Genomic DNA, 26,885 nt, shown 5'->3' with positions numbered 1-26,885 from the left:
GGGGGGGAGGGTTTGAGGCAATTGGGGTTACGTGACTTGCCCAGGGTCACATAGCTAGTGTCAAATGTCTAAGGCCAAATTTGAACTCAGGTCCTCCTGAATCTAAGGCTGGAGCTCTATCCACTGCACCAGCTAGCTGCCCTATGTTGAGCTAAGTCTTGAAGGAAGTGAGTTATTGTGAGGTTTGGAGGTGAGAAGAGAATGCATTCCAGCCTGGGCATAGCCGATATAAAGTAGTGGAAATGGAAAATGCCATATGGAGTTCAGGGAACAGCTAATAAGCTTGTTTGACTAGAATGTCTAGTGTCAAAGGGCAGAATATGAAATAAATCTGAAAAGGTAAGCAGATCCCAAATTATAGAGGGCTTTAAATGCCAGCTTGAGTTTGTAGAACCCCTGAAGATTTTTAAATATAAAAATAAATAGGTTATAGATGGTTAAGTGTGCATAGTGAACTCATAGCTTTAATTTAATTGACTTCAGAAAACAATAATGTGTCTAAATGTAACATATACGTATATACATAATATATATGATATATACATATAACATGGTAATGAAGCAAAATCTATAATAGTTTATAGGCAACAATCCCATATTAAGCATCTAAAATAATAGTTAAATAAAAATAAACATATGGATATGGAAATTCTGAGGTAATAACAACATTTCTTTATTTTCTTTTTATGTTGTATCATATCTGTGTAACAGTAAAACAAAATGATAAAATTGCTGCCTGTATATGGCAACACTTTCACTGTTCCCTTTCTGCTATTGTCATTGCTGACATTTAGCATCAGTTGTGATACTAGAGGGTGAAAATGAGAGTATAATTTGTAGATAGAATAAAACAGATGCCAGAAATAATATCCTTACCTTTTATTTCATTCTGTTCCTCCTCCTGAAAATCAGGCTTAATAGTACATAGGTTGGACAATGGAGGTATCAGGTGCAATTAAGCTCTTATCCCAGGCATGTGATGAGGGTTTCCATTGTTGAGCAAATTGACTTTCAAAATCTGAAAGGTTCCAGTGTGAAGGTAAAGGTGGAATATATATATATATATAGATAGATAGATAGATAGATAGATAGATAGATAGATAGATATAGATAGATAGATATAGATATATAGATATAGATATATAGATATATAGATATAGATATAGATAGATAGATATAGATATAGATATATCTATAACATATATGGTTTTTTGTTTATTTTTGTAGATTGATTACTCAAAGCAGTAAAAATGGCCAGAAGTTCAGTATCCGATGAAGAAATGGCAGACCTCAGAGAAGCTTTCTCCAAAGTTGGTGAGTAGCATTGGTATAGAAGACATTTTGGGGTCTAATATTGCATAATAATTCTCTTTACTCAATTACCTCAGCACAGCTTCATCAAAATGATGACATGTGGGCACGGCAGAAGAGCTCAGAAAAAAAAAGGCAGTGGGGATGGTTAGAAGGGGCTAAGGTAGCAGTTCCCAAGAAGAGATTCCATTTAAAGTCTGTCTCCCTCTGCCTGGCCTAACATCCTTCCTCTTCTCTCTGTCCATATCCAGCCTGGAAAATCTCCCAGCTCTTGGTTCTTAGCCTTTACTTAGCTTTATTGTTAGTTGTTGCTGTTTCTCCTGACTTTCTTTTACTGACATCCATTCTCTGTCCCTATTTCTCCCTTCTTGCCAATAACAATCATTTTGTATCCCATTCCACTTTTTAAAAAATTCCCTTTGGTTGACTGTTTTCTTCTTAGTTCTAGAATTCTTCTGCCTCTTTTGGCCAGAATTCCTTCCTCCAACTCTTAGAGCTTCAGCTTCCTCACCCTGGAGCTAGGAACTATTGTTCCCTTATCTCTCAGAAGTGTCTAGCGCGGTCCCTTCTGAGTGACAATATGATATACCTTTTGATTGATAGCTGCAGTGTTTTGTTAAGCTTCAGGCCTTTATATGGTGGCCGGCCCAGATGCTGGGGGTGATTGTCTCCACTACCCTGTTACTCCTCACTTCCCAGGCATCCTTGATGACACACTCAGTGTTCTTGGTTTGGTGGCTGTTGAACTTTGGGAAGGCAGCATGATGTGAGACAGCGTGGTATAATGGAAAGAGTTCCAAATTTGGCACCAGAACACCTGGGATTGATTGCCAGCTTTACCACTTTTTATCTGTGTATAATTGTGGGCATGTCAATGGGGGAAATGTAATAACTGCCTAATCAGCTTTCATAGGATCATTGTGAGGCTTGGTGAGGTAATGTCTATAAAGTGCTTGGCAATGACAGTGAGCTACCACTACAACTACTGGTATGTTTGTTATTTATTATTTACAGATACAGATGGCAATGGATACATCAGCTGCAATGAACTGAATGACTTGTTCAAGGCAGCTTGTTTGCCCTTGCCTGGTTACAGAATAAGAGAAATCACAGAGAACCTGATGGCAACTGGAGATCTAAACCATGATGGCCGGATCAGCTTTGATGAGTTTATCTCAGTGAGTATGAAAATAAAAGATGTGGAATGACTTTTTCAAAATACTCAGATATCTCAAGGGTCTATGAGTTCATTAGTGCAGCACTTCTTTGATCAAGAGATTCCTCTACACCTTAGTAGTCAGTCTTCATGGCTTGTTATGGTAAAACAAGTTCAGAAGTTTGGCACCTGATCTTCTGGTGATGAGCCTTCTGCACTTGGCTAGAGTGATCTTTGAATGATGGAGTCACTCCTTGGGCTTATAACTGTACCTTTCCAACTTGATAGAACCTACCAGGTTCTGCTCCACTTGGTAGTACCTTCAAGAACCCAGGATCACCTCATAACACCATGAGCTATCAGAATAGGGCTTTAGTGAAGGGTTTTTAGTATGTAGCTAGAACAAAAATGGTTCTCATGTCATGGCAGTATTCTCTCCTTTTTCCAAAGTTTCCTGGTTAAGGCTTGAACTTCTCTAAAGGTATACTCTTTTCACAGATGTTTCATGGGTTAAAAAGCACAGAAGTTGCCAAGACCTTCAGAAAAGCCATTAATAAGAAAGAAGGGATTTGTGCTATTGGTGGTACCTCAGAACAATCCAGTGTTGGGACACAGCATTCCTATTCAGGTAAATTCATAATGCCTGCTAACAGAAGAGAAAGATTGCATCATTGATGTCCATTTTACCTCAAAATCCCCCATGAATTAGCCTATTTTGGGAATGATTAGAAAGAAACACTGAAAATTTGAGTGACTTACCCATAACCACACAATACTCAGGAAGACTAGAAGCAGAGCCCATAAGGTTCAACCTACAAGCATTAGACCATATTTCTTCTCCTGTGCCAGAAGCAATATTTATTTCCTCCTACTGAATGTTCTTATTGAATATCTCTGTCTACCTTCAAGTCTGTTTTCAGAGTGTTTTGTGACTTTGAGTAAACATAGATACCGTGGCTATTCACAAAAGGCACTGGAAGTTTGGGGTAGCAGGGGGATGGACTAGATGAACTTACAAGGTTTATTCTAGCTCTGACATTCTGAGATCAGAGTGAACTTTGTTGTTTATATTGGAGTATGGTTTTGCAAATGGATAAATGTAACCATTGACTTGCAGAGGAAGAAAAATATGCCTTTGTTAACTGGGTAAACAAAGCCCTGGAAAATGATCCTGATTGTAAGCATGTCCTCCCTATGGATCCAAACACAGATGACCTCTTTACTGCTGTTGGAGATGGCATCGTCCTATGGTAAACAATACTGCCTCATTGGTTTCTAAGTGTCCGTGTAATTATATGCATGCACTATGTTTTTTAGTTTATGAGGTAAACTTGGCACTGTTTTAACCACATGCATGGCAGTTTTCTGATAACCCAGCCCTCTACTGATTTCTTTTCCTTTGTCATTGGTTGATAACTCAGAGGTCCAAACTAATTTTAATAAAAGCCTAAACTAAATATAATTAGGAAGGTAAATTCATTGTGGAAAAAAAAGACATGATGGATTCTGTGGGCAAAATAGTAATAATGTATAGATAATATGCTATTTTGTGTCATCTAAACATTCCCTGATATTGGTATAATAGTAATATAAAATGGGAAATTATAACAGAAGTCATTTGCACGTTGCATCCTTTAACCTTGAATGCATCCTGTTATCAGAGTTAAAGAACTTAACCTGTGACTAAAACAGGATTTTTGTGTTATACATTCATAGGCACATGACCTCTACATGAATTTAGAGGAAAAAAATGTATCAAGCTACTTGAGAGAAAGCAGTAATCCCCAAAGTACGGACAGTTTATCCCAGCACATAATTGACCATTTGCCTGACATGCTGGTTCACAGCAGTCTTTCTTAGAGTTGCTGTTACTGCTATTACAGGACCATCCTAGCAGTAGTCTAGGCTTCTCTAGGGCTTACTTGAATAGTTAAGTTCTAATTAGATCTTTGTTCTTCAGAGACTAGGGTATGGAACCTCTCTGTAGTTAGCACAGAAATTCAGATTGAAGAGGAAAAAGGATGAAGCGGTCTTGTGGACTCTACCTGACAACCACCACCATCACCATCACTATATTAGATAGATTGAGACCACTGTCATCAAATATAGGAGTGTACTTTTGCCCAACTCCATTAACCACGGTCTATAGCCATATCTCTATAACCGTTCTACCCCACCATACTCCTCTTCCTCTTTGGTGGAGATTGAGGGATCTGTGGAAGTCTCCACTGTGCTGAGCATGGTTGTAAAAGAGGCAGACATAGAAATTGCCATTTAAAATCCTTCATGCTTTGGCCTTTGTGCTGTTTTAGGAAAGTGGTGGGGCTATAGCAAAAAGCCTGAATAATGTGAAGCTGCCAAAATCACTATGGGTTGTGTATAGGGAGAGAGTGACGGTGTGTGTTTCATGTGTCTGTAAAAGTGGTATTCCTGCCACTAGTTTTACTCAGCAAATAATTTTTTGAAATAGAAAAGTTCTTAAGAACCTCCTCTAATCACAAGAACATTTCTTGCTTGCCCCAAAGCGGATATCTGAAAATATTTTTGTAGATTATATCTTTACTAAAGATTGTATTTTATAAGCAGTCTTCAGATGTCCACTATGATGAGTGAATATTCAAATCAGGTCACTAATATTTTCATAAAAGTGTGAAAATGAATCAGTGAAGGGGCAGCTAGGTGGTGCAGTAGACAGAGCTCTAGCCTTAGAGTCAGGATAACCTGAGTTCAAATCCGGCCTCAGACACTTGACACTTACTAGCTGTGTGACCTTGGGCAGGTCACTTAACCCTGATTGCATCACCAAAAAGCAAAAGAAGAAAGAAAGAAAGAAGGAAGGAAGGAAGGAAGGAAGGAAGGAAGGAAGGAAGGAAGGAAGGAAGAAGGAAGAAGGAAAGGAAGGAAGGAAGGAAGGAAGAAGAAGGAAGAAAGAAAGAAAGAAAGAAAGAAGAAAGAAAGAAAGAAAGAAAGAAAGAAAGAAAGAAAGAAAGAAAGAAAATGAATCAATGAAATGAATTAGTGAAGTTGATCTAAACCTAGTTGTTGTATGGGACTTCAGCATTGTAATATATCCTTCAGGTGTCTCTAGCTTATACTAGGCATCTATAAAATGGGGCAACAATACCTATAGCAGTATTTACCTCACTTGCTTGTTTTGAAGATCAGATCAGATAAGGTATCTAAATTGCCTTGCAAACCTTAAAATGCTGTATAAATGCCAGTTATCATCATTATTATTGCTATTACTACTTGGAGTCAGGAATATCTGAGTTCAAATTTGACTTCAGACAGTTATTAGCTGTGTGACCCTGGCCAAGTCGCTTAACCTCTCTCTGCTTCAATTTCTTCATGTGTAAAATGGGGATAATAATAACACTTACTTCCCAGGATTGTTATGAAGGTAAAATGAAATTATATTTGCCATATAAAAGCTAGCTATTATTATTATTAGTGATAATAATATTAAATGATGTTATGTTTTCTTCCCTAAAATACTATTTTGCACTCAAGAAGTACAAGGTTATGGTGATAGGAAACACAACTTTCAGTCAGATAGTGTTTTTCCTTGAAAAATATTGCTAATGCCAATTTTTGCCCCCTTTAAGTAAAGATCATTTTTTGTTGTATAATTTCAAAGTAGAACAAGCTCTCAGACCTGAGGGATCTTCCGTTTATCTCCATTGTGACTATCAAATATTTAGTTACTAACAGCTCCAGTGAAATCTACTTCTTCTTCTTATTATTATTAACAAAAACAACAATAATAATTATAACTCAAATTTGTATGAGTTTTAAAGTTTACAATTCACTTTCCTTACAAAAACCATGCCAGATAGGTAATGAGCTATTATTATCCCATTTTATAGATAGAGAAAATGAGTCACAGAGTGATTAAGTGACTTGTCCAATTGAACCCAGGTCTCCTGACTCTTGAGTCCAATATGCTTTTTCTTTTTTCTTTCCTTTTTTTTTTTTTTTTGGTTGTGAGGCAATTCAGTTTATGTAACTTGCCAGGGTCACACAGCTAGTGAATATTATGTGTCTGAGGCCGGATTTGAACTCAGATCCTCCTGACTCCAGGGCCAGTGCTCTATCCACTGTGTCACCTAGCTCCCCCTACCGATATGCTTTTTCTACCATACCATCCTGCTTTTTTTTAGAAAAACAACAGCTTGAGTTTAATTCCCTCAGAACAACCTGGAGACACAAGCAATGTAAATATCCCCATCTTACATATGAGAAACTGAGACTCAGAGATTAACTAATTTATTTGTACATGGTCACACAGCAAGGCTGAGGAAGAATTCAAATGCAGATTTCCTTATTCCAGATTTAGCACTCAATCTTTGCTCTTACTTGTCTCTTTTATCCTATAAATAATAGGTTTTGTCTACAGTATGTACCTGATATAGTCAGCATATATCAGATACTACTAGGGGAAATTACTACCACAATATAGTATAATATAATATGATATGATATAATGTACTAAAATAAATAATATAATACATGTGATATATTGTTATGTGATAGAACGGAAAAGGATAGGGTAGGAGAGAAATAGAATAATAAATACACTAAGACCCAATACATTTATTCCGCTTGGGATACAGGTTGTGATCCAGACACCTAAAATAGAACTGGGGATTTCCATTAACTGAGACTAAGTAGTACTTCCTCAGTATGTAGTTGTGGGGGAATGCTCACATCCTTCCCTCATCAAGCTTTAATGCTTCTATTTTGAACAATGTATAGGTGAAGCTGGTGCCCTTTTCCTAGCCAGAAACATATAGACCAGAGGTTCACAAACTTATTTAGTCTACTGCCACCTTTTAAAAAAAATTACTTAGCACCTCCCTGGAAATCTACTTTCTTTAACCTTCGACTTTTTTTAAAAAATTTGCATCATTTAAAGAAATATAAAATATATATATTAAATAGCACATATTAAATTTAATAATTTATTGTAAATTTGTGGGGTTTTTTCCTGCATTGAGATTTTGATAATGCAGTATTACATCATATAACTGTGTAGTATCATGTTGTAAATAAGTCGTTACACTCACCTGTTACTGCCAGTGCATGCTATACTTACTGATAGTGAGCGACTTGCTCTCCTGCCAACACTCTCTTGTTAAGACCTGTCATCTGACTTGACCACTGATCAGTTATAACTTGCGTTTTGTGTTTTATTTGGAAAGTAATGCAGTTGCTACGACTTTAACTCTGTTACGTAACAAATGAAACACGTACAAAGTTTTTCAAAATTCTCTCTTTCCTTATGCTTCCACCACCGTCTTATTTTTATTCAATGCCCCCCAATTGTACCTGAGGTTACCACCCTCCCCTCCCACATAGTTCCATCTCTCCCCAGGGGGCAGTTGTCCACTTTGGGAACCCATGAGACCAACTAGTTCTCTCTGTTGCCTTGACTTTGATTGAAATGACTGAGGAAATGAGGAAGCATGAGATTTGCTTTGGGCATCCTCCGCATTTGCTTTTGTTGTTCAGTCGTGTCTGACTCTTGGGTGTCCAGAAAACTCCCATTTGGGGTTTTCTTGGCAAAGATACTGGAGTGGCTTGCCATTTCCTCCTCTTGCTCATTTTACAGATGAGGAAACTGAGGCAAACAGGGTTAAGTGACTTGCCCAGGGTCACACAGCTAGTAAGTATCTGAGGTCACATTTGAACTCAGATGAGTCTTCCTGACTTCAGGCACTGCACCCTATCCACTGCGCCACCTAGCTGCCTTTTCAGGATTTGCTGATATGCTAAGAAAATTCAGGGGGGTGTGTATTTGTGTATGCAAAATGCATTTGCTTCTTCAGTCCTTGTCCAAAGATGTTAATGTATTCAGCTTCCCTCCCTCAGGTATACTAAGCCTGTTCTAGGTTCACTTGAATCAAAATAATCCTCTTTGGTTTCACACAGACTAGGAAGGGGAAAAGGAAACAAGTATTTATTGAGCACCTACTATGTTCCAGGCACTATGCTAGCACTTTACAAATATTATTTCATTTGATCCTCACAACAGCCTTGCAAGGTAGGTGCTGTTATTACCTCCATTTTACAGTTGAGGAAACTGAGGTGAAATAACTTTCTCAAGGTCACACAGCTGGTAAGTGTATATGGTCGGATTTGAACTCAGGTCTGCCTGCCTCCAGATCTAACACTATATCCACTCTACTACCTAGGTGCCTAGATATAATGTTGTCTTGCTTGCTTACATGTTGGAATATCAAAAAAACCATAGCAATCAGTATTGTTAGGCCTTGGTGGCCAAGGGCCCACTCATTCATTGTTTTCATTTTGATCTTTTCCCTTTTAGTAAAATGATCAACCTGTCAGTGCCAGATACAATTGATGAAAGAACAATCAACAAAAAGAAACTTACCCCATTCACCATCCAGGTACGGGAAAATGTTTTGTTTTGTTTTTCTGTTCCATCTGAGTTACAGGCATAGCTTTAGGGAGAGATGAGGGCCACAGCCACAGAATCAATCCATGTCCCTTTCCTAAGCTACCAGAATCAGCATGAGGCAGAGGATAAAATTAGCTTGCTTTGATTTAGTACAGAATTTCCCAGAAACCGGACCAAATAAGGCCAATAAGCCAGGATGCAGAGCCTATGATTTCTGTGCAGACAGGTGGGAATTAAGGGAATATGTTCAGGTTTTGTCTTTTATTATAATCAATAGCTATACTGTGCTAAAAAAGAAGTGGGGGGTGGAAGGAAGAGGGAGATTCATTTATGAAGAAAATTCTCAGTAACTTAAGAGTTAACTTCAACTTCCCCTATGAGTTATCTTGGAGCCCGTTCCAAAAACATGCCATTTTAGTGAAAAAGATAAGCCTTTCTAAGAAATGCGGGGGTAGAAAACGGGAAGTGTCCTGGCAGCCTCACTGTGGCACACTACAATATTGGCTGCAGCAGTGTGATAAATATAACCTGCTTTTAGCATTCAATTACTTTGATTAACTGGAAGACTAAGCAGCAGTAAGTGCATTCAGAACCATTAAATTACCTTACTGCTTTGCATTCCACTTCTATAAAACAATTGAATCCACTTGGTTAAGAACATAGTCACTGATTAGTTAATCTGCATTGTATTTATTTATTGATTCCTGTTTGGGTTTAAGTAGAGGGGGTGTGTGTGTGTGTAGTGTGTGGTTTCAGAGAGATTCGGGAAGATTTGGATGAACTGATACAGAATGCAGTGAGTTTGGAGAACAGTTTATACAATGACAATAATATTGTAAAGACAAAATCTTGGAAGACTTGGGAATTTGGATGACTATAGTGACCAACCATAATTCTAGAGGATTCATGATGAAACATGCCATCCATTTTCTGAAAGAGAGGTGTTAGAAGCAGAGCCCAGATTGAGGCTTTTTTTTTTTTACATACCCAATGTAGGAATTCGTTTGACATGATTTGCACGTTTGCAACAGAGGTTTTGTTTTTCTTGCTTTCTTATTGTGAGAAGGCAGGGAGGTCAGAGGGAAAAGGGTAGATGTTAATAAAAGTAAAATAAAATTGAGTTTAGCAGTTTTAAAAATTAAATAAAAAAGAAAAAGCAGCACAGCATAATAGAGTATGGAAAAGTCAGGAAGACCTGGGTTCAAATCCTGCCTCAACATTTTCTAGCCGTATGACACTGGACAAATCAGTTAACCTCTTGTGCTTCAACCTCCTCATCAACAAAATAGGATGATAATAGCACCTACCTCACAGATGAAGATCAACTTCAATATTCAATATAAAGTTCTTTGCAAACCTTAAAGCACTATATAATTGCCAGCTATTATTGTTATTATTCTCTTATCATAATACTGTGAATCCCTGACATTTTTCCTGCTTCGTGAGTCATTTCCATCCATAATCTCCCATCCTTTTTTTTTTTTGCCTTTCAAATGGTTTGATAGAGGTCACTGTGTATAGATTGAGTTGGCACATTTTAACCCCCCTCTACACATGGTACAAAAGAGCTACGTGGTTATAAGAAATTAGTATGTAACTTGTATGTATATTTAACCAAGTTATCTAGATGTCAAGGGTACTCAGTAAATATTGTCATCATAACACCTGCCATAGCTCTTCCACAAAATTGACTGTTGGTTATTATTCTCTTCCCACTCCCTTTCCCCGCTAAGAAAGCTATCGCCTCTTTCTTTTATGACCTTTCTTTACATCCACTGTTGTGTTATAGTACACAGGCAATGACAAGACAATGGGTGACCTCTTTCAATACTATAATGCTGCCTTTTTCTCAGTAGGGGGCTTAATGCACTGCCTCCATCTCAAAGCAGGATGGGAAATGTAAGAATCATTACTAACATGGGCATTCCACTTAACGTTTGTTTTTTTTGAAGACTGAAGCATCAGGCTAGTCATTGGGTCTTCTATCTTAAACTTTTTTTTTCCTCACTCTGTTACATACCACTGTTGCTTTATTTTATTTTTTTTTCTCGGAGATGTTATGTGGTCTAATGAGATAATGCCCTTAAAGCCCTATGAGGTCTTTAGAAAAAATTAGTGGTAGTTGTCAAGTTGTTGTTGTTATTATTGCCATAAATCATCACTTGGTGTTTACTGGCACGTTTTGTCATTTTCCCCCCTTCAGGAGAATCTGAACCTAGCTCTGAACTCTGCATCAGCCATTGGGTGCCATGTTGTTAACATAGGAGCTGAGGACTTAAAAGAGGGGAAACCTTATCTGGTCTTGGGTCTTTTGTGGCAAGTCATCAAAATTGGATTGTTTGCCGACATTGAGCTCAGCAGAAATGAAGGTACGGACAGAGGCTAGAGCCTTTTATTTTGTGGGGTGGCCTTCTATGAATGCAGCTGTTTTGATGAAATAGAGAATGGTGTGAAGGATAGCTAGGTTCAGACTGTTTAAGAAGACTTGAATAAAGTATGTAAATTAATGCTGGGCTCTCTACCTGGCACAGTAGATGAATTCAACAGTTCATCATTTCTCTTCTTTCCCACAGTGATCAGACTTCTTAAGAAATGAAAGTGAAAGCTTCTTCATACCACAGGCTGATAATGCCTGTTTAAATGGAACATGTAACTTACTTTAGCTGTCTGGGACTCCAGCCTCAAAAAGCTTTCCTCAGATAGCTCATTCTAGATCTAGATAGTTGAATATTTGTTTCCTTAGTTATTTCAGTCATGGCTGACTCTTCATGATTCTCATTTGAGGTTTTTCTTGACAGAGATATTGGAGTGGTTTGCATTTCTTTGTCCACCTCATTTTACAGATGAGGAAACTAAGGTAAACAGGGTTAAGTCATTTGCCCAGGGTCACACAACTAGTAAGTGTCTGAGGCCATATTTGAACTCATGAAGACAAGTTTCCTGACTCAATCCACTTGTATCTAGCTGCCCAATATGATAATTGAATGTGATAATTGAATATTGTATGTTACTTTGTGCTTGAATCTGTACAGAGTGGTCCCTGTCTAAAAATGTAGAGTCCTTGGAGAAACTTTCATGTGTTAAGCAGAGTCCAAAGGTCACATGATGGATTTATAATTCATGAGAAAGTAATGACCTGCTAAGTTTATTCCATATGTTTTGAAACACCTGCCACAGCACACCCTTTCCCAGTGCATACAAAATAATGATATCCCAGTTTCAAAGATAAGTGCTTAGTTTTACACAACACAGTGCTGTAGTAGAAAAGCCACTGGACTGGGCATCCAGAACTTGGATTCTAATCCTGGTTCTGCCACTGACTTAGCTGTGAGATTTTGGACAAGTCATTTCATCTCTGAGTCTCACTTTTCTCATCTGTAAAATAAGGGAGCAAGATTAAATGATTGCTAATGCTTCCAGCTCTCACATTCTAGAAGCTTTATTTCATGTACAGATATGACTAGCACCAGAAGTATAATTTCTATTGGACATCTATATAGCCAGATGTCATCTCTGTCTTTCAATTGTAATAGTCTGTGGAGTGTCCCATGGTGCCTTTTACATGCCTTATTATATAATAACAGTAGGCACATATAGAGAGCTTTACATATACAATCTCAATCCATATATATTGCCTTCTTGTGATATTTCTTATAGTTAATGTTTTAAAGGAGGAAAAGAACAAATAAAGATCTTAGAAAATGTGGCACAAAAATATTGGCTTGAAAATAGCAGATTCTAAATTAAATCTGCTATCTAAATAAAACCTTTTCCTCTGGAAGTTGAGAGAAGGGGGAGAAATTACACTGCTGAGATGCTACAATTATAGAAGTATTTGAACTCTAAAATATCTCTGAGAATTGAAGAGAAACAGTTTATTGTCAGTATTACAAAATTGATTTCCAAAAAGTAAAAATGTCATCATATCAGGAAACGTGGTCTAATGAACACAAAGTTAATCTAGGTGACATTTCTGGTTGTGCCACTGTGATCTTGAGCAGCTCACTCAACTTCTTTGTTGTCTCAGTTGTTTCATTTTAAATTAGAGGATAATAGATAATACCATAATGCTTTCCATCTGTTTTCCTTGCAGGGATGCAGAGAATATTAGCCAAGTTGAGATTATTGGATAGAAAGAACCATGGGGGTCTTGTGTTAGCCCTAATTAGGGTCTTCCACAATACGTCCACATAGCTTTTAGTCTATCTTCTTCCTTCCTCAATCTCCCTTTTAAGAGTTTTACTATGAAGAAGAAAAAAAGGAAATTTGGCTGATCAGTGTGATAGCATAGGAGTTTTCCTTAAGCCCAAACAAAACCTATGAACAAGTCATAGAATTAGAATGTTAGGACTAGAAGGGACCTTAAAGGACATTTTTTTCAACTGCCTCATTTTACAGATGATAAACCAAGCCCAGAGAGGTTAAAGGGCTATTAATTCTTTCTTCAGATTAATTCCATGGATTATATAGATAGAAGACATGACCATTTTCCACATGCACCTAGGATTTATTTTTTGCACTTTTACTATTTTACTTGTCTAGCTCTGATTGCGCTTTTGAGGGAAGGTGAGAGTCTGGAAGACTTGATGAAACTTTCCCCTGAGGACCTGTTGCTGAGATGGGCAAATTATCACCTGGAAAATTCAGGCTGCAATAAAATCAACAACTTCAGTACTGACATCAAGGTAGGAGGAACACAGTTTGACTCAATTTGTCTAGTATTGGAGGGGTCGGGAAGGGGTTATGACTGGTTGAAGTTCCACCTAGATACCTTTCTTCAGACCTGTCTATAGCAGTGGCTCTTAACTTTTTTTGTGTCATGGACTCTTTTGGCAGTCTGGTGAAGCCTATGGACCCCTCAGAATAAGTTTTAAAAATTGAAGGAAATGATAAATTTTGATTAGAGGGTAGTGAAAATAAAGGTGTAGCTTTTTGCTCATCCAGGTTCATGAACCCCCTTGAAATCTTTTCACAGACTTCAGGTTAAGCACACTTGGCCTGTAGGCTTTGGATTTGGTGAAATTATCACTCTTGGGTCTGAGAAGGCATCTCTGGGGCTCTCATGACTGAGTTATACATATTTTAAAAATCTTAGCTACTTCAGTTAGCAATCATTGCAGCTCAGTGGGTAGAACAGGGGAAGAAGGGAGGATGAAGGGAAAGGAGAGACAGATGTCAGTTTTTGCAGGTGCAGATTGTGCTATGGATATGACTGATGTCTTTCTTATTTCATAAGTGGTGAACACTTTTAAAAAAATGGACAAAACTCACTTTTCTTTAAAGAAATTGATGATAAAAATTTCTTTTTAAAATGTGGATAAATTTTGTGAAAATTTGCTTATTTTCTACATGTGGAAGTTTCATGAATTTCATATATAGTAATTCTGAGAATTCTTCTCCTGAATAAGACTTCTTCCAGAGAGGTGTGGAAAATTAAATCCTATATAAAATCTCAGTGGCTTATCAGTTCCAGACACCCCCCCCAACAAAAAAAAGGTCTGATGGATATTCTTTAAGTGTACAGGAAGAGGCTATATTAGTGAAAGGCAACAACTATGGTTTTTTCCTTTTTTTTTTTCTTCTGGCCAAGGACAAATCAAGATGATGGAAAAGGCAGAGATTGTACTGGAGGAAATTTTGGCTAGACAGCAGGAAGTAGTTTCTCACTGTAATAAAAAGTATGAGTTACTTAATTGCATTACTAGAAAAGTGGTTGTCTCTTGTTCAAGAGACAAAGAGCATCGATGGTTCAAGGATAAATAGTTTGAATATAACCCTGACATGCTTAGGCTTCTGTGAATTAGGTGTTCCAATAATGCATCTGCATGCATTGTGATCTAGATGATTGGTATGGGGTGCTGGGTTTCTTTACATTGCCAAAGCTTTACCTTCTTTTCCTGGTCTTTCCATAAGGATCTATTCCAGTGGTGCTTCCTATAGAGAGTTTCCTATTTCCTAAGTATATCTACTAATACCCTGAAGCTCATTACCCTGCCTAAACTAGCTAAAGACAAGCTCGGTGATACAGTGGATAGACTGCATGATTTGGAATCAGGAAGACCTGAGTTTGCATCCTGTCTCAGACACTAACTAGTTGTATGACCCTGGACAAGTCACTTAACCTTTCTGTGTCTCCATTTCCTCATCTGTAAAATGGGGATAATAATAGCACTTCCTTCACAGAGTTATGAGGATCAAGTGATTTAACGTGTAAAGCACTTTGCAAACCTTAAAATGCTATTATTATTAAAGTTATATTAAAATGCTAGATATTATTATCAAGCCTTATTGACTATACTTCTTGACTCCACCAAACTTGATTAGGTTTGAACTCAGTGTCTAGCTTGTGCAGCTAGATGGGCACAGTGGATAGAGTGCTGGGTCTGGAGTCAGGAAGACTCATCTTGAGTTCAGATCTGGCCTCAGATGCTTACTAGCTGTGTGACCCTGGGTAAGTCACTTAACCCTGTTTGACTCAGTTTCCTCATCTGTAAAATGAGCTAGAGAAGGAAACGGCAAACCACTCCGGTATCTTTGCCAAGAAAAACCCAAATGGGGTCATAAAAAACTGGACACAACTGAAAGAGTGAACTAGTTGCCGTTGCTATTAGCAATTTAGCCTTTCTAAAGTGTTGTATCTTTTCTCAATCAAAATTAAGATACTCGAATATTTTAGAGCTGTTTAGAAACAAATTAAACTGGTTTCTGTTCAGCAGAATCATATTCTTCCAGTGTTGCAACCATTTGAGAGTTTGGAAACTTTCTAAATGGGATGAGAATCATTAAAAAAGTATAGTAATATTGACATATTGAGGCAAATCTTTTTTTGATGGTAGCATTAGAAGAGGCACATATATAAAGTCAACATGTATGGAGAGAGCAGACAGTCATTCCATCTGTACAGTTCACGGTAGTCCGTGGAAGGTCTATGAGGCATCTGGTGATCTGGAGGCTTCTCTTTTTTCCTGGTCGTCTGAAGATGGCTGAAGTGGCAAGTGATATCATGGCATATAATATAACTAAGCATTGGTTTTAGGATGTCCTTTATTATCCTTTCCTGCTGAATCCACTTGATAGTGTCCCCAAGGTGATTGTCAAAAAAGGTCGGGCAGAAAAGTTGAGGTTGGGCTTGATGATGTGACAGAGATTGAAAATCGCTTTTCCCCAGTGCAGGCTAATAGGAGAAATGAATAAGACTAAATTATCTTTCTGACTTAACAAATAGTGAACAATATTTCTGGCTTATGATCACTTAAGCTGCTTTTAGAGAATTTAAATAAATTATCTATCTGTCTGTCTATCCATCTACCTCTATTTCCACATGTGAAAATAAGAATATACTTTAAAAAGATTGGAATTTCTTCTTCTGATGAGACATTTTCCAGAGTGTTAGAGATGGTGGAAATACCATCCATGAGTTCAAACTGCTGTAACTATTCTATGAGATAAACTTAAATTTGGCTTTTATTTCTGGATTTGTGAGTTCAGAAGGCCTAGACCAGGATTTACTGATTATGCTGTTTTATTCTCTCCCTTTGCCCTAAAAAATGCTTGGTGATTGCTTCAACTTCTGTCTCTGACTTTCTTTTGTTTTGCTTAGTGTCTGTTTAATGTTTCTTTGAACTCTTCCGCTTCCTCCTGTCATGTCTTTTGTTTAACCCTTAGCTGACTGACTTCTACAGAATTTTAAAGGTATATATTTTTCATGCATACAATTTAATACATGTAAATTGATTGTATCCTCTTAAAAGGCAGCAAGGGTAGCATATGTTTTTTTTTTCTTTTTGCTTGTAATGTGGTTTATTTTTAAATTGCTTTTGAATAGAAAATGAAGTGAAATGATATGGTAAGCCACAGGGCATAAAATGCAAATTAGCAAAATGCTTCTAGCTTTGTTAATGAAGTTTTAGTCATGAATGATTACCGAATCAGAAGTAAAGCATGCTTGCTATTAGGTAATACTGTCACACCTTTAGTTAGCTGCATTATTTTAAAATGCTAATTTCTTGATTTCTCACAGGACTCGAAAGCCTACTTCCACCTGCTTGAACAGGTGGCTCCAAAGGGAGATGAAGAAGGGATTCCCGCTATTACTATTGACATGTCAGGAATAAGGGTAAGAATGGACATATAAGCTTACTCTCAGGAAAACATATGACCCTGAAGTTCAGAGGGGATCATTCATTTTCTGTGCCACAGTGAATGGGGTTGGTATTTATGTTTCTTACTCTTAAAAAAGAAGACATGGAAGTTAAAGAATTGATCAGTCAATAAATATTATTAAACACCTACTATGTTCTGAGCACTGTGCTAAGCATTGGATGAGTAATTAATGAGTAAAAAGACATTTGGGTAATATGCAGTATATTCTAAGGGGCAATGCAGTATCCTGGAAAGAATGTGGGTCTTGGAGGCAGGAAAGCTGGAGTTCAAATTCTTACTCTGAAACTTGGTAGTTGTATAACCTTGGGCAAGGCCCCTTACCAATGGCCTCAGGTTTCTCATCAGTATCTCCCTCACAGGGTTGTTATGAGGCTCAAATGAGACAATGTATACAGTATTATTTGCAAACTTTTAAAGTACTATATAACAAGCTACTATTACTACTTTATGTTATATACTATATGTAAAAGTCTCAAAGTAAAAGGAATTCTAAGTAGTAGACTTCATAGACATTTATATTACTATATTACTATAATTTTGAGAATTTATAAACTTCCTATGTTATATAATTTGTCCAAAATTGAGTAATGAGGCATCCTCTAAAAATATCTGATGTACCTTATTACATATTAGATGCTACCAGAAGACCCTGTGAATTATCTTGGAAATTTTTTTAAAAGGACAAATACCTGTCTATAATTCTTTTAGATAAAATTCCAGTTCTAGAGGTAAGCTTTTAAGGTCACTTTTAAGCTTGTATCTTGGGTATTGATTTCAGGAAAATAAAAGTTTGCAGTAGTCACCGTGAGAAAATACTAAGGAATAAGTAAACCTAGTGTTAATTTTTATATTATGCCTATATACTTCAAGCATTATAGTACTTTGACCAAGACTTAAGATCTGTCTACATTGATGCAGGAGAAGGATGACATCCAGAGGGCAGAGTGTATGCTGCAACAAGCAGAAAGACTGGGATGCCGGCAGTTTGTCACTGCCACAGATGTCGTCCGTGGGAACCCCAAGTTGAACTTGGCTTTCATTGCCAATCTCTTTAACAGATACCCTGCCTTACATAAACCAGAGAACCAAGACATTGATTGGGGTTCTCTTGAAGGTAACTATAACTGGTTGTGTCAATATTTTGGGAAAACCAAAACACATAAACCAGAGTTCAAAGACGTTGATTGGGGTATCTTGAAAGTAGCTATAACTGCTTGCATCAAGATGTTAGGAAAAATCAAAACACATATGACAGCTGTTCAGTTTGTAATTCAAAACTTGATTGCAAATAGAACAAAACACAATTGGTGATCAATCACTTTCTTGATATAAAAAAAGAAGAGAATAAACAGATAAATCATATCAATTACAGCCAAGAAGGAATAATCAACTACTGTTATATCCCATCCATTATATGTAGGATTAAATGCTTTCAGAAGGGCAATGCTCATCTCATCAGGGCAGCTAGGTGGTGCAGTGGATAGAGTGCCAGGCCTGGAGTCAGAAAGATTCATCTTCCTGGGTTCAGTTCTGGCCTCAGACATTTACTAGCTGTGACCCTGGGCAAGTCACCTAACCCTGTCTGCCTCAGTTTCCTCATCTGTAAAATAACTGGAGAAGGAAATGGTAAACTACTCCATCATCCTTGTCAAGAAAACCCCAAATAGGGTCATGAAGAATCAGACATGACATCTTATTTTCAAATGAAGTATCAACATCTTCATCTCATTATCAAATTAAATAAATCATTGCATTAAAAAAAGAACAAGATGTTTTAGCCACATTTCTTCTAAATATAATGTGTTCAGTTTTTTCAGGCACGTGTGACTCTTCATGACCTCATTTGAGGTTTTCTTGGCAAAAATACTGGAACTATTTGCCATTTCCTTCTCCAGCTCATTTTACAGATGAGGAAATTGAGGCAGACAGGGTTAAGTGAATTGCTCAGTAAGTGACTGAGACTGGATTTTAGTTCGTGTCTTCGTGACTCCAGGCCTGGCGCTCTGTGTGCTACACCACTTAGCTGCCCAACCCTTTCCTGCTTAGGAACCTGTAATGATGGTTGCTTGTTGCCTGATGTTGAGTCCAAGTTCATCACCTTATTTCATCTCCTTTGTTCTAGTCAAGCCAGTCCCCTCACCATTTGAACATAGGACCTTACCTGCTTACAGTAGGTTTTCACAAGATGCCTGCTGAGCTGGTGTCTCTTGACAGATGCTAGGTTCATATCCACTGTCATGCCTTTGTTTACACTTTTCCCCTGGCTTGGAACACCTTCCCCACTCCTCTCTCCTCCTGGATACTCTCCCTCAACCCAACCCCCCAAAAAAAACCCAACCTATCAGATCTCATGAGTATTTAAAGTCCTTGCTCCTCTCATATTCCTCTATGAAGTCTTTCCCTTTGAGGCTGACCCACACTAATTTCTCCCCTTTCTCACCTCCCTTAGCACTTACTATCTGTACCACACATTTAGTCACTTAGTAATTATATCCTGTCTTATATTGTTTTCTCTTTGGGGCATGGCCATGTTATCTCCCTGATTAGACCACTAGTCCTTGAGCACAAGAACTCTGATGTCTTTTGTATTCTTCATCATGCCCAGCACTGTGTTGGGCACATAAATGGTGGGGGTGGAAGAAAGACTTAACTAAATGGAATTGGTGAATGATAGCAGCTGGAATCAAGATTCATTACAGTTAGTTCCTCTTGTTAGCTGCTTTCTCACTGCACTTGGAGTTTTTAAAAAGTCTCTGTCTCTGTTCTGATTATCAGGATAACATGTTTTCGAGGCATCTGCTTAATAACTGGTTGTCCTCTGTTGTTTTAGGGGAGACGAGGGAGGAGCGTACATTTAGGAACTGGATGAATTCCTTGGGAGTGAATCCTCGGGTCAATCATTTGTACAGGTAAGGAGACTTGGAAGCTTGAGCTAGAAATGCCTAAAAAGAGATATCCCCAAGCATGGCTTTCCCTAGCTTGAACTACAAGGCCATCTCTTTCTTAAAATTTGTCTTTTGTCTTTTGTTCTCTCTTCTGCCCTCCCCCCCATAATAGCAGACACATGAAGAGCATGGCCACATCCATCTCATTTTCTGAGGATAGACAACATCCTTAGACCAATAGGGCAGCATCAGAATCCATAGACTGATGGATCTGTTGGGGCTGCTATAAGAAAAGAAATTATAGCAGCATTCTTTGGAAAATTGAGCTGGCTGTTTAGATTTAAATGCAAAGAGGGGATCTATGGCCACATAAGGTTCTTTTTTAGTTCTCAACTCCAGTAGGCCAAGTAGTAAGGCCAACGTAGCAAACTTTCCATGTGACCTCTATTGGCCCTATCAGTGGCCTCAGTGTGTACCACACTGGCCTGTTCTAACCATTGGTAGTAGCAAAAGGAGGGCTGATTTTGAAGTCAGATAATTTGAGTAAAGAGTCCCACTATGTTACTCTTTTATGTGACCTTGAGCAAATCACTTAACCTTTATAACCTCAGTTTCCTTATCTATAAATATGGGGATTCTTCCACAGGAAAGAGGTTTGTAAGTTTTAAAGTGCTATAAAAATTCAGTTAGATGTACTTTTTTTATGCACAGAAGGAGCTAAATGAACAGATTCCTTAAAAAGTAGTTCTATGTCTTTTTGTTGTTCATGTCTCCTCTAACAAAACCAGGGAGTTTGTCAGCCCACTGGTACAATCTGCAATCAGAGCCCCTAGGAAATGTATCATATTTCTTCATGTTCTTCTTCCATTCTTTCCCTTCTTCTCCCTTTTGGGGAAAAACAATACTCAATATCATAGTGCATATTAGAGCTTGGTTCACTCATTCATAGGAAAGCCAACTTGGAAAGGGCAATCTATATGCTAGGCTTCTGTGTGTTACCTCATATGGAAGATGGGTATATTTGCTTTGTTCTGTAAAATATGTGCTAATCATATGAGATTTACATGAGATAATGTATGAGGAAATTTATTTTAGTCTTAAAGTGCTACAGAAACATAGTTATGGTGATGATTCTGGTTTGGTTAATGAAAGCTCTATTTTTTTCTCCTTTTAGTGATTTGTCAGACTCCCTGGTCATCTTCCAGCTTTATGAAAAGATTAAAGTACCTGTTGACTGGAACCGAGTGAACAAGCCACCATACCCTAAATTGGGGGGTAACATGAAGAAGGTAAGGAAACACCATTGCCAGATTCTGGAAGGGTTGTGAAGGAAGAATCTTGCTGAGTACTGTATGAATACTTTATCAGGAGGCCAAGCTCAAATAAGTAACATTTACACAAAGACACAGAGATGAGAAACTAGGGCAGTTTTTTTTCTTAAAGTGACCCTGTTATTTTAGATAATGACCCCTTTACAATTAGATGTTAGTTTGCCAGAAACACTGAATGTGAAAATTCTGATTGAGCTTATTAGAGCATGCAGTGCCATATTCCTCCAGTTCTTATAATTCATCCAGGTCTTCACTAAAACTTTCCAAAGAGATTCTCTTTGTGCCAGTGGTTTACGTGGGCAGATAATGGACATGGCAGTGTAGAAAAAGCTACAGCTACAGATTGTTGCCGTAATCACACCCAGTCTCTAAAGTTCTATAATTTCTAGTGTATAGCCTCAGGTAGGTTTGGCAGCCTGCTATGGGTGTGGAAGATGAAGAATTCAGACTGCCCTCGTGAATTGCCACAGACTCTGCCATTCAAGGGAATCTGTTGAACAATTAATTAATCAAGGTAGTAGAGGGCGATAATACTCAATGCCATGGTGAGTTTACTGTGGTTTTGCAGCTCAAGTGCATTATGAATGTAAGATGTGAAAGATCCTTGATGTGAGTTATATCCCAAACACTTGTTACCACTCCACCATAGAATAGAGGAACAAATCAAGACTGCTTACCATACTCATTCCTTAGTCCAAGAAATAAAAAAGCAGCCTTGAAAAGAATAATTTTCTGCTAGGGGCAGCTAGATGGTACAGTGAATAGACTACTAGACCTGGAGTTAGGAGCACCTGAGTTCAAATTTGGCCTCAGACACTAGTTGTGGGACCCTAGGCAAGTCACTTAACCCTAATAGCCTCCAAAAAAAGTTTTTTTCTGCCCATCTGGACACAGATTATTCATCGTGACTAATAATAGAAGGAGCAGCGTGGCATAGTAAATAAAGAATCTACCTTGGCGGGGGCAGCGAGGTGGCGCAAAAGATAGAGCTCCAGCCTTGGAGTCAGAAGGATCTGAGTTCAAATCTGGCCTCAGACACGACACTTACTAGATGTGTGAGCCTAGGCAAGTCACTCAACCCCAACTGCCTCACCAAAAAGCAAAAAAAAAAAAAAAAAAAAAAGGAATATGCCTTGGAGTCAGGAACACTTAGATTCAAATCCTGTCTCTAACACATACTACCCATGTGACTGTGGGCTAGTAGCTTAACCTCTTAATGCCTCAAGCAATATTCCAAGTTCATTGATTAGAAACAAGACCATTAGTGAAGGGAGTTTCTATACTTGGAGTTCTTCATACCTATAAAATCATAGGTTCAGATTAAAAAAAAATCATAGAAAATGTTGATTCTAGATTCCTTCTTTACTTTTGTTCTGTCTAGAAGGAGGGTTTAGAGGAATTAAAAATGAAGGCTAGTACCTTGAAAAAAAAAGTGTTGTTATTATACCCTCTGATTTTCATGTGCTTTATAATGATAATTTCATGTGAAGATGATAATATTAAATCACTTTCCTGCTTAATCATTAACAGCTTGAGAACTGTAACTATGCTGTGGAACTGGGAAAGAATCAAGCCAAGTTCTCTCTCGTTGGCATTGCTGGACAGGACCTCAACGAAGGAAACCGCACATTGACGCTTGCCTTAATTTGGCAGTTAATGAGAAGGTACTGGTTATTGGATAAGTTGGGTACCCAGATAATAGACATATGGCACCACTTTTATAGAGCTAAGTAACTTTGGCAGCCAAGCATAGGCTGTAGACTAACTGGTAGGCCAAACTGGATGAAAGGAGACAACTTTCAGTAATAGAAGACATCACTAGATGCCTGTGGGAACCAAATCTAAACTTGTGTGGGATTTTAGATCTAGAGTTGGAAGAGATCTCAGAAGCCATTGAGTTCAATCCCATCATTTATATAGCCTAGAGACTTAGGGTAACCTTAATTGTACTGGACTGAGATGTATGTAGGCATAGAAAAGAAAAAAAGGTATTTTTATTCTTGAGTTAACTCTTTTGAGGGTGTGGACTCAATAACATACAGATTGTAAACCATGAAACTTCTGGGTAAACCTAGTTTTTGTAATAGGATGTAGAAGAGATTCTTGTTGTCACTGTTCAGTCATGTCTGACTTTTCATGACCTCTTTTAAGGTTTTCTTGGCAAAGATACTGGAGTGGTTTTGCCATTTCCTTCTCCACCTCATTTTACAGATGAGGAAACTGAGGCCCAGAGTCTGACTTGCTAGTGTCTGAGATCAGATTTGAACTCAGGAAGATGAATCTTCCTGACTCCAGCCCAGGCACTCTATCCATTGTGCCACCTAGATGCCTAAGAGATTCTTAGCATTTTCCCTTTGAACCTTTTACTTGAGAGAATGTTTTAGTGTTAATTTTTCTTCTTCTCTGGGGTAAGACTGTTTAATTTCTTCCCCCCCCCCATTATTTTGGTACTGTGATCTTTTTAGCCTTTAATTATTTATTGTTCTTGTCACTGACTATATTTTGGATTTATTGCTTACATGTAAAACAAACATCTCTGGCTAGAATACTGAAGTTTTTCTTTTTCTTTCTCTGCTTCCTTCTGCCTCCCTCCTCTCATTTTCTTTCCCCAGAGAGATGATGGGGAGCTTTGAAATTTTCACTGTATGACATAATAACAATGAAGCTTTTAATTAAAATTATCTTACAAAGCAATAATACTCTATTGTGATTCCGTTACCTCAGACATTATGGTATTCCTCAGAGCCAGCAAGAGTATAATTAGATTTCTCTCTATAGCAATGCCACTTATGAATATCAAATGAAATAATGCAGGTGAAAGAATTTTGTATACTCTTGGGCCATAATATAGTTGGTATTATTATGATGATAGATTTTTAAAAATAAATTATCATCATTTCTACTTGTTAACATAATGAATTCTTATGTGATAAAACACTTTCTTCAAAAAACATCCTTCTTTTTTGGGGAACAGGTACACACTGAGTATTCTTGAAGATATTGGTGGAGGACAGAAAGTCTATGATGAAATTATTGTCAACTGGGTGAATGAAACACTGAAAGAAGCTGAGAAGAGCTCATCTATCAGTAGTTTCAAGGTAAAAGTCTCATGTTGCTTGTTAGATGCCTATCCTTATTCCCAGTGTTGAGGTTTACTGGGCTTTTGCTTTATTGTAAAATGTACTTACGTGCTTGTTAAATATTGAAACCTTCTCTTGTTGACTTTGAAAGAGCCTGGTGCCAGTTTGACCTGTTGTTATTATGACATTTATAATATGTGACGGATATTGACAGACTTCTCTACTGAATCATTTTGGGGATTGATGCTGCTTATTTTCACACACTATCATATTTGTCAGCACCTTTTTAACATAACCCTGGATGCTGTGGCATTTTTAAAGTGAGTAGGAATTATTGTTGTTGTCCAATCATGTCTTCCTCTTTGTGACCCAATTTGGGGTTTTCTTGGCAAAGATAGTGGAATGGTTTGCCATTTCCTTCTCCAGCTCATTTTACAAATGAAAAAACTGAGGCAAACAGGATTAAGTGACTTACCCAGAGTCACACTAGCTATAAGTATCTAAGGCTGGATTTGAACTCAGGCCAGAATTGAACTCAGGAAGATGAGTCTTCCTGATTCCAGGCTGGGCATTCTTTCCACTGAGCCATCTAGGGTACCTGAATATTTTAACACTTTTCCCACTATTCTGAGTTTTTTAGTACCAAATGATCCCTATGTCAGTGTTTTGCTTGTGGATTTACATCAGCCAAGCCTGTTTTTAGTAATGAGCATTACATTTTATTAAATTTCCTGTTTCTTGTTTTACAAATTAGTTCTCAAGTAGCCTATGTACTAGGGCAGCTAGGTGGCTAATTGGATACATCACTAGGCGTGGAATAAGGAAGACTCATTCATCTTCCTGAATTCCAGTCTGGTATCAGATACTTACTAGCAGAGTGACCCTGAGCAAGTCACTTAACTCTGCCTCAGTTTCTCATATGTAAAATGAGCTGGAGAAGGAAATGGTAAAACAGCTCCAGTATCTTGGCCAAGAAAAGCAATTCCCCCCCCCCAAAGCAGTCACAGAGTTAGATATAACTGAAATGACTGAACAACAACAACAAAAACCCATGTACTATCTATATAATGTGATATTCAAACTTATACTATATTGACTCCATTTTCTAGTGTACAAATCAGTCCAGAATAAAGAGTTCTTTCAGAGATAGTGTCCTAGAGCTGTGCCATAATATCTCACTGTGTTAATTTTCTTTTTTCTTTAAACAAGGCCAATAACATTTTCTCCACATGTTAGAGAAGTAAGAAGCATTGTGGTAAAATAGAAAGAACATTGCATTTGGAGCCAGAGGACTGGGGCTCAGGTTCCAGTGTGGCTGCTTTCTGTGTGTGTGATCTTGGGCAAGTCACTTCACTGCTCTGGGACTTATTTTCTTCGTCTGTGAAAAGACGGAGTTGGATCTGATTCTCTCTTAAGGCCCTTTTCACATGCTGCCATTGAAAGAGGGCTGAATTTAGAGTTTGAATTCTAGATCTGCCACTCACTGCTTGTGTGACCTTGGGCAAGTCACGTCTCTTAGGATCTCAGTTTCCTTATCTGTAAAATGGAGGAGAAGGCAGGAAAAATTAAATCAGTTAGACTTCACTGCATGATGGTACAGTAGATAAAAGCTCTGGATGTGGAGTCTGGCAGACTCTAGTTCACCCTAGGCAAAACACATAAACTGCTTAGCCTGTTTCCTCATCTGTAAAATGGCGATAATAATAGCACTTACCTCCCAAGGTTGTTGTGCAGATTAAATGAGATAATGTATTATGGCACTTTGCAAACCTGGCTATTGTTGTTACTGTTATTATTATGAGATCACGTCAAGAACCTTTCTAGCTCTAAATCTTTGATCCTTAGTTTTGTTCGAAGGAAATATTCCTGGTTAAGGCTGTCCTGTGCTGCTGGAAGAGCTCTATGAAGTCCCACACCTGGGGGGCCCCTCCCATAACACTCCCTGAAGAGAGGCCAGAGCATTGGTAGTGACAGGGGTGATGGCAGAAAGTAGAGGGGAGGCAGGTGCTTCCCCAGTTTTAGGCTGTACTGTGGCCCTGACGTAGGGCTGAGTGAAGAGGGACAGACAACTCTGTTCCAGAAGGATTTCCTCCCTGGCTTAGTCAGCTGCTAGCAATACAGGGGAAGGGCATTAGGAGAGTGCTGCTAGCAATCTGATGGGATGAGAGCATAGCTACAGTCTTAGAGCTTAGAGCACAGGGTGGCTGTTCAGTCATTTCAATCACACTTACTCTTCATAACCTCATTTAGGGCTTTCTTGGCAGAGACACTGGAGTGGTTTGTCATTTCCTTCTCCAGCTCATTTTACAGATGAGGAAATTGAGGCAAACAGGGTTAAGTGGTTTGCCCAAGGTCACACTAGCTATAAGTGTCTAAGGCTGGATTTGAACTCAGGCCCTACAGATTCCAGGCCTGGGGCTCTATCTACTATACCACCTAGCTTGCCCAATTATAGTAAGCTCTTAGTTTAACTCCAAGCAATATAGATCAGGAATTGATAGGGGAGATGACTTTCTTTAGAACATGTAAACCGGTGGT

The 26,885-nt window shown here is 38.1% G+C and overlaps 1 protein-coding gene across 3 annotated transcripts in view; it reads left to right on the top strand.

The window, feature by feature from the left end:
• The window catches only part of LCP1 (lymphocyte cytosolic protein 1), a 96,726-nt gene that overhangs the window by 62,945 nt on the left and 6,896 nt on the right, over nucleotides 1–26,885 (top strand). For all 3 annotated transcript variants that reach the window (XM_020993734.2, XM_020993733.2, XM_020993735.2), the window contains exons 2-14: nucleotides 1,228–1,314; nucleotides 2,326–2,489; nucleotides 2,966–3,095; nucleotides 3,585–3,717; nucleotides 8,796–8,877; nucleotides 11,092–11,257; nucleotides 13,431–13,573; nucleotides 16,909–17,004; nucleotides 17,970–18,165; nucleotides 19,882–19,960; nucleotides 21,111–21,225; nucleotides 22,798–22,931; nucleotides 24,242–24,365. In XM_020993734.2, coding sequence (XP_020849393.1) covers nucleotides 1,251–1,314; nucleotides 2,326–2,489; nucleotides 2,966–3,095; nucleotides 3,585–3,717; nucleotides 8,796–8,877; nucleotides 11,092–11,257; nucleotides 13,431–13,573; nucleotides 16,909–17,004; nucleotides 17,970–18,165; nucleotides 19,882–19,960; nucleotides 21,111–21,225; nucleotides 22,798–22,931; nucleotides 24,242–24,365 — 1,626 coding nt within the window. In that variant the 5' untranslated portion in view covers nucleotides 1,228–1,250. The remainder of the gene's footprint in view (nucleotides 1–1,227; nucleotides 1,315–2,325; nucleotides 2,490–2,965; nucleotides 3,096–3,584; nucleotides 3,718–8,795; nucleotides 8,878–11,091; nucleotides 11,258–13,430; nucleotides 13,574–16,908; nucleotides 17,005–17,969; nucleotides 18,166–19,881; nucleotides 19,961–21,110; nucleotides 21,226–22,797; nucleotides 22,932–24,241; nucleotides 24,366–26,885) is intronic.

Source organism: Phascolarctos cinereus, unplaced genomic scaffold (genome assembly GCF_003287225.1).
Source record: "Phascolarctos cinereus isolate Bilbo 61053 unplaced genomic scaffold, phaCin_HiC Scaffold_726;HRSCAF=1367, whole genome shotgun sequence".
NCBI classification, from domain to species: Eukaryota; Metazoa; Chordata; class Mammalia; order Diprotodontia; family Phascolarctidae; genus Phascolarctos; species Phascolarctos cinereus.
The sequence above is the reverse complement of the archived record's forward strand: the minus strand, read 5'-3'. Positions and strand labels throughout refer to the sequence as shown.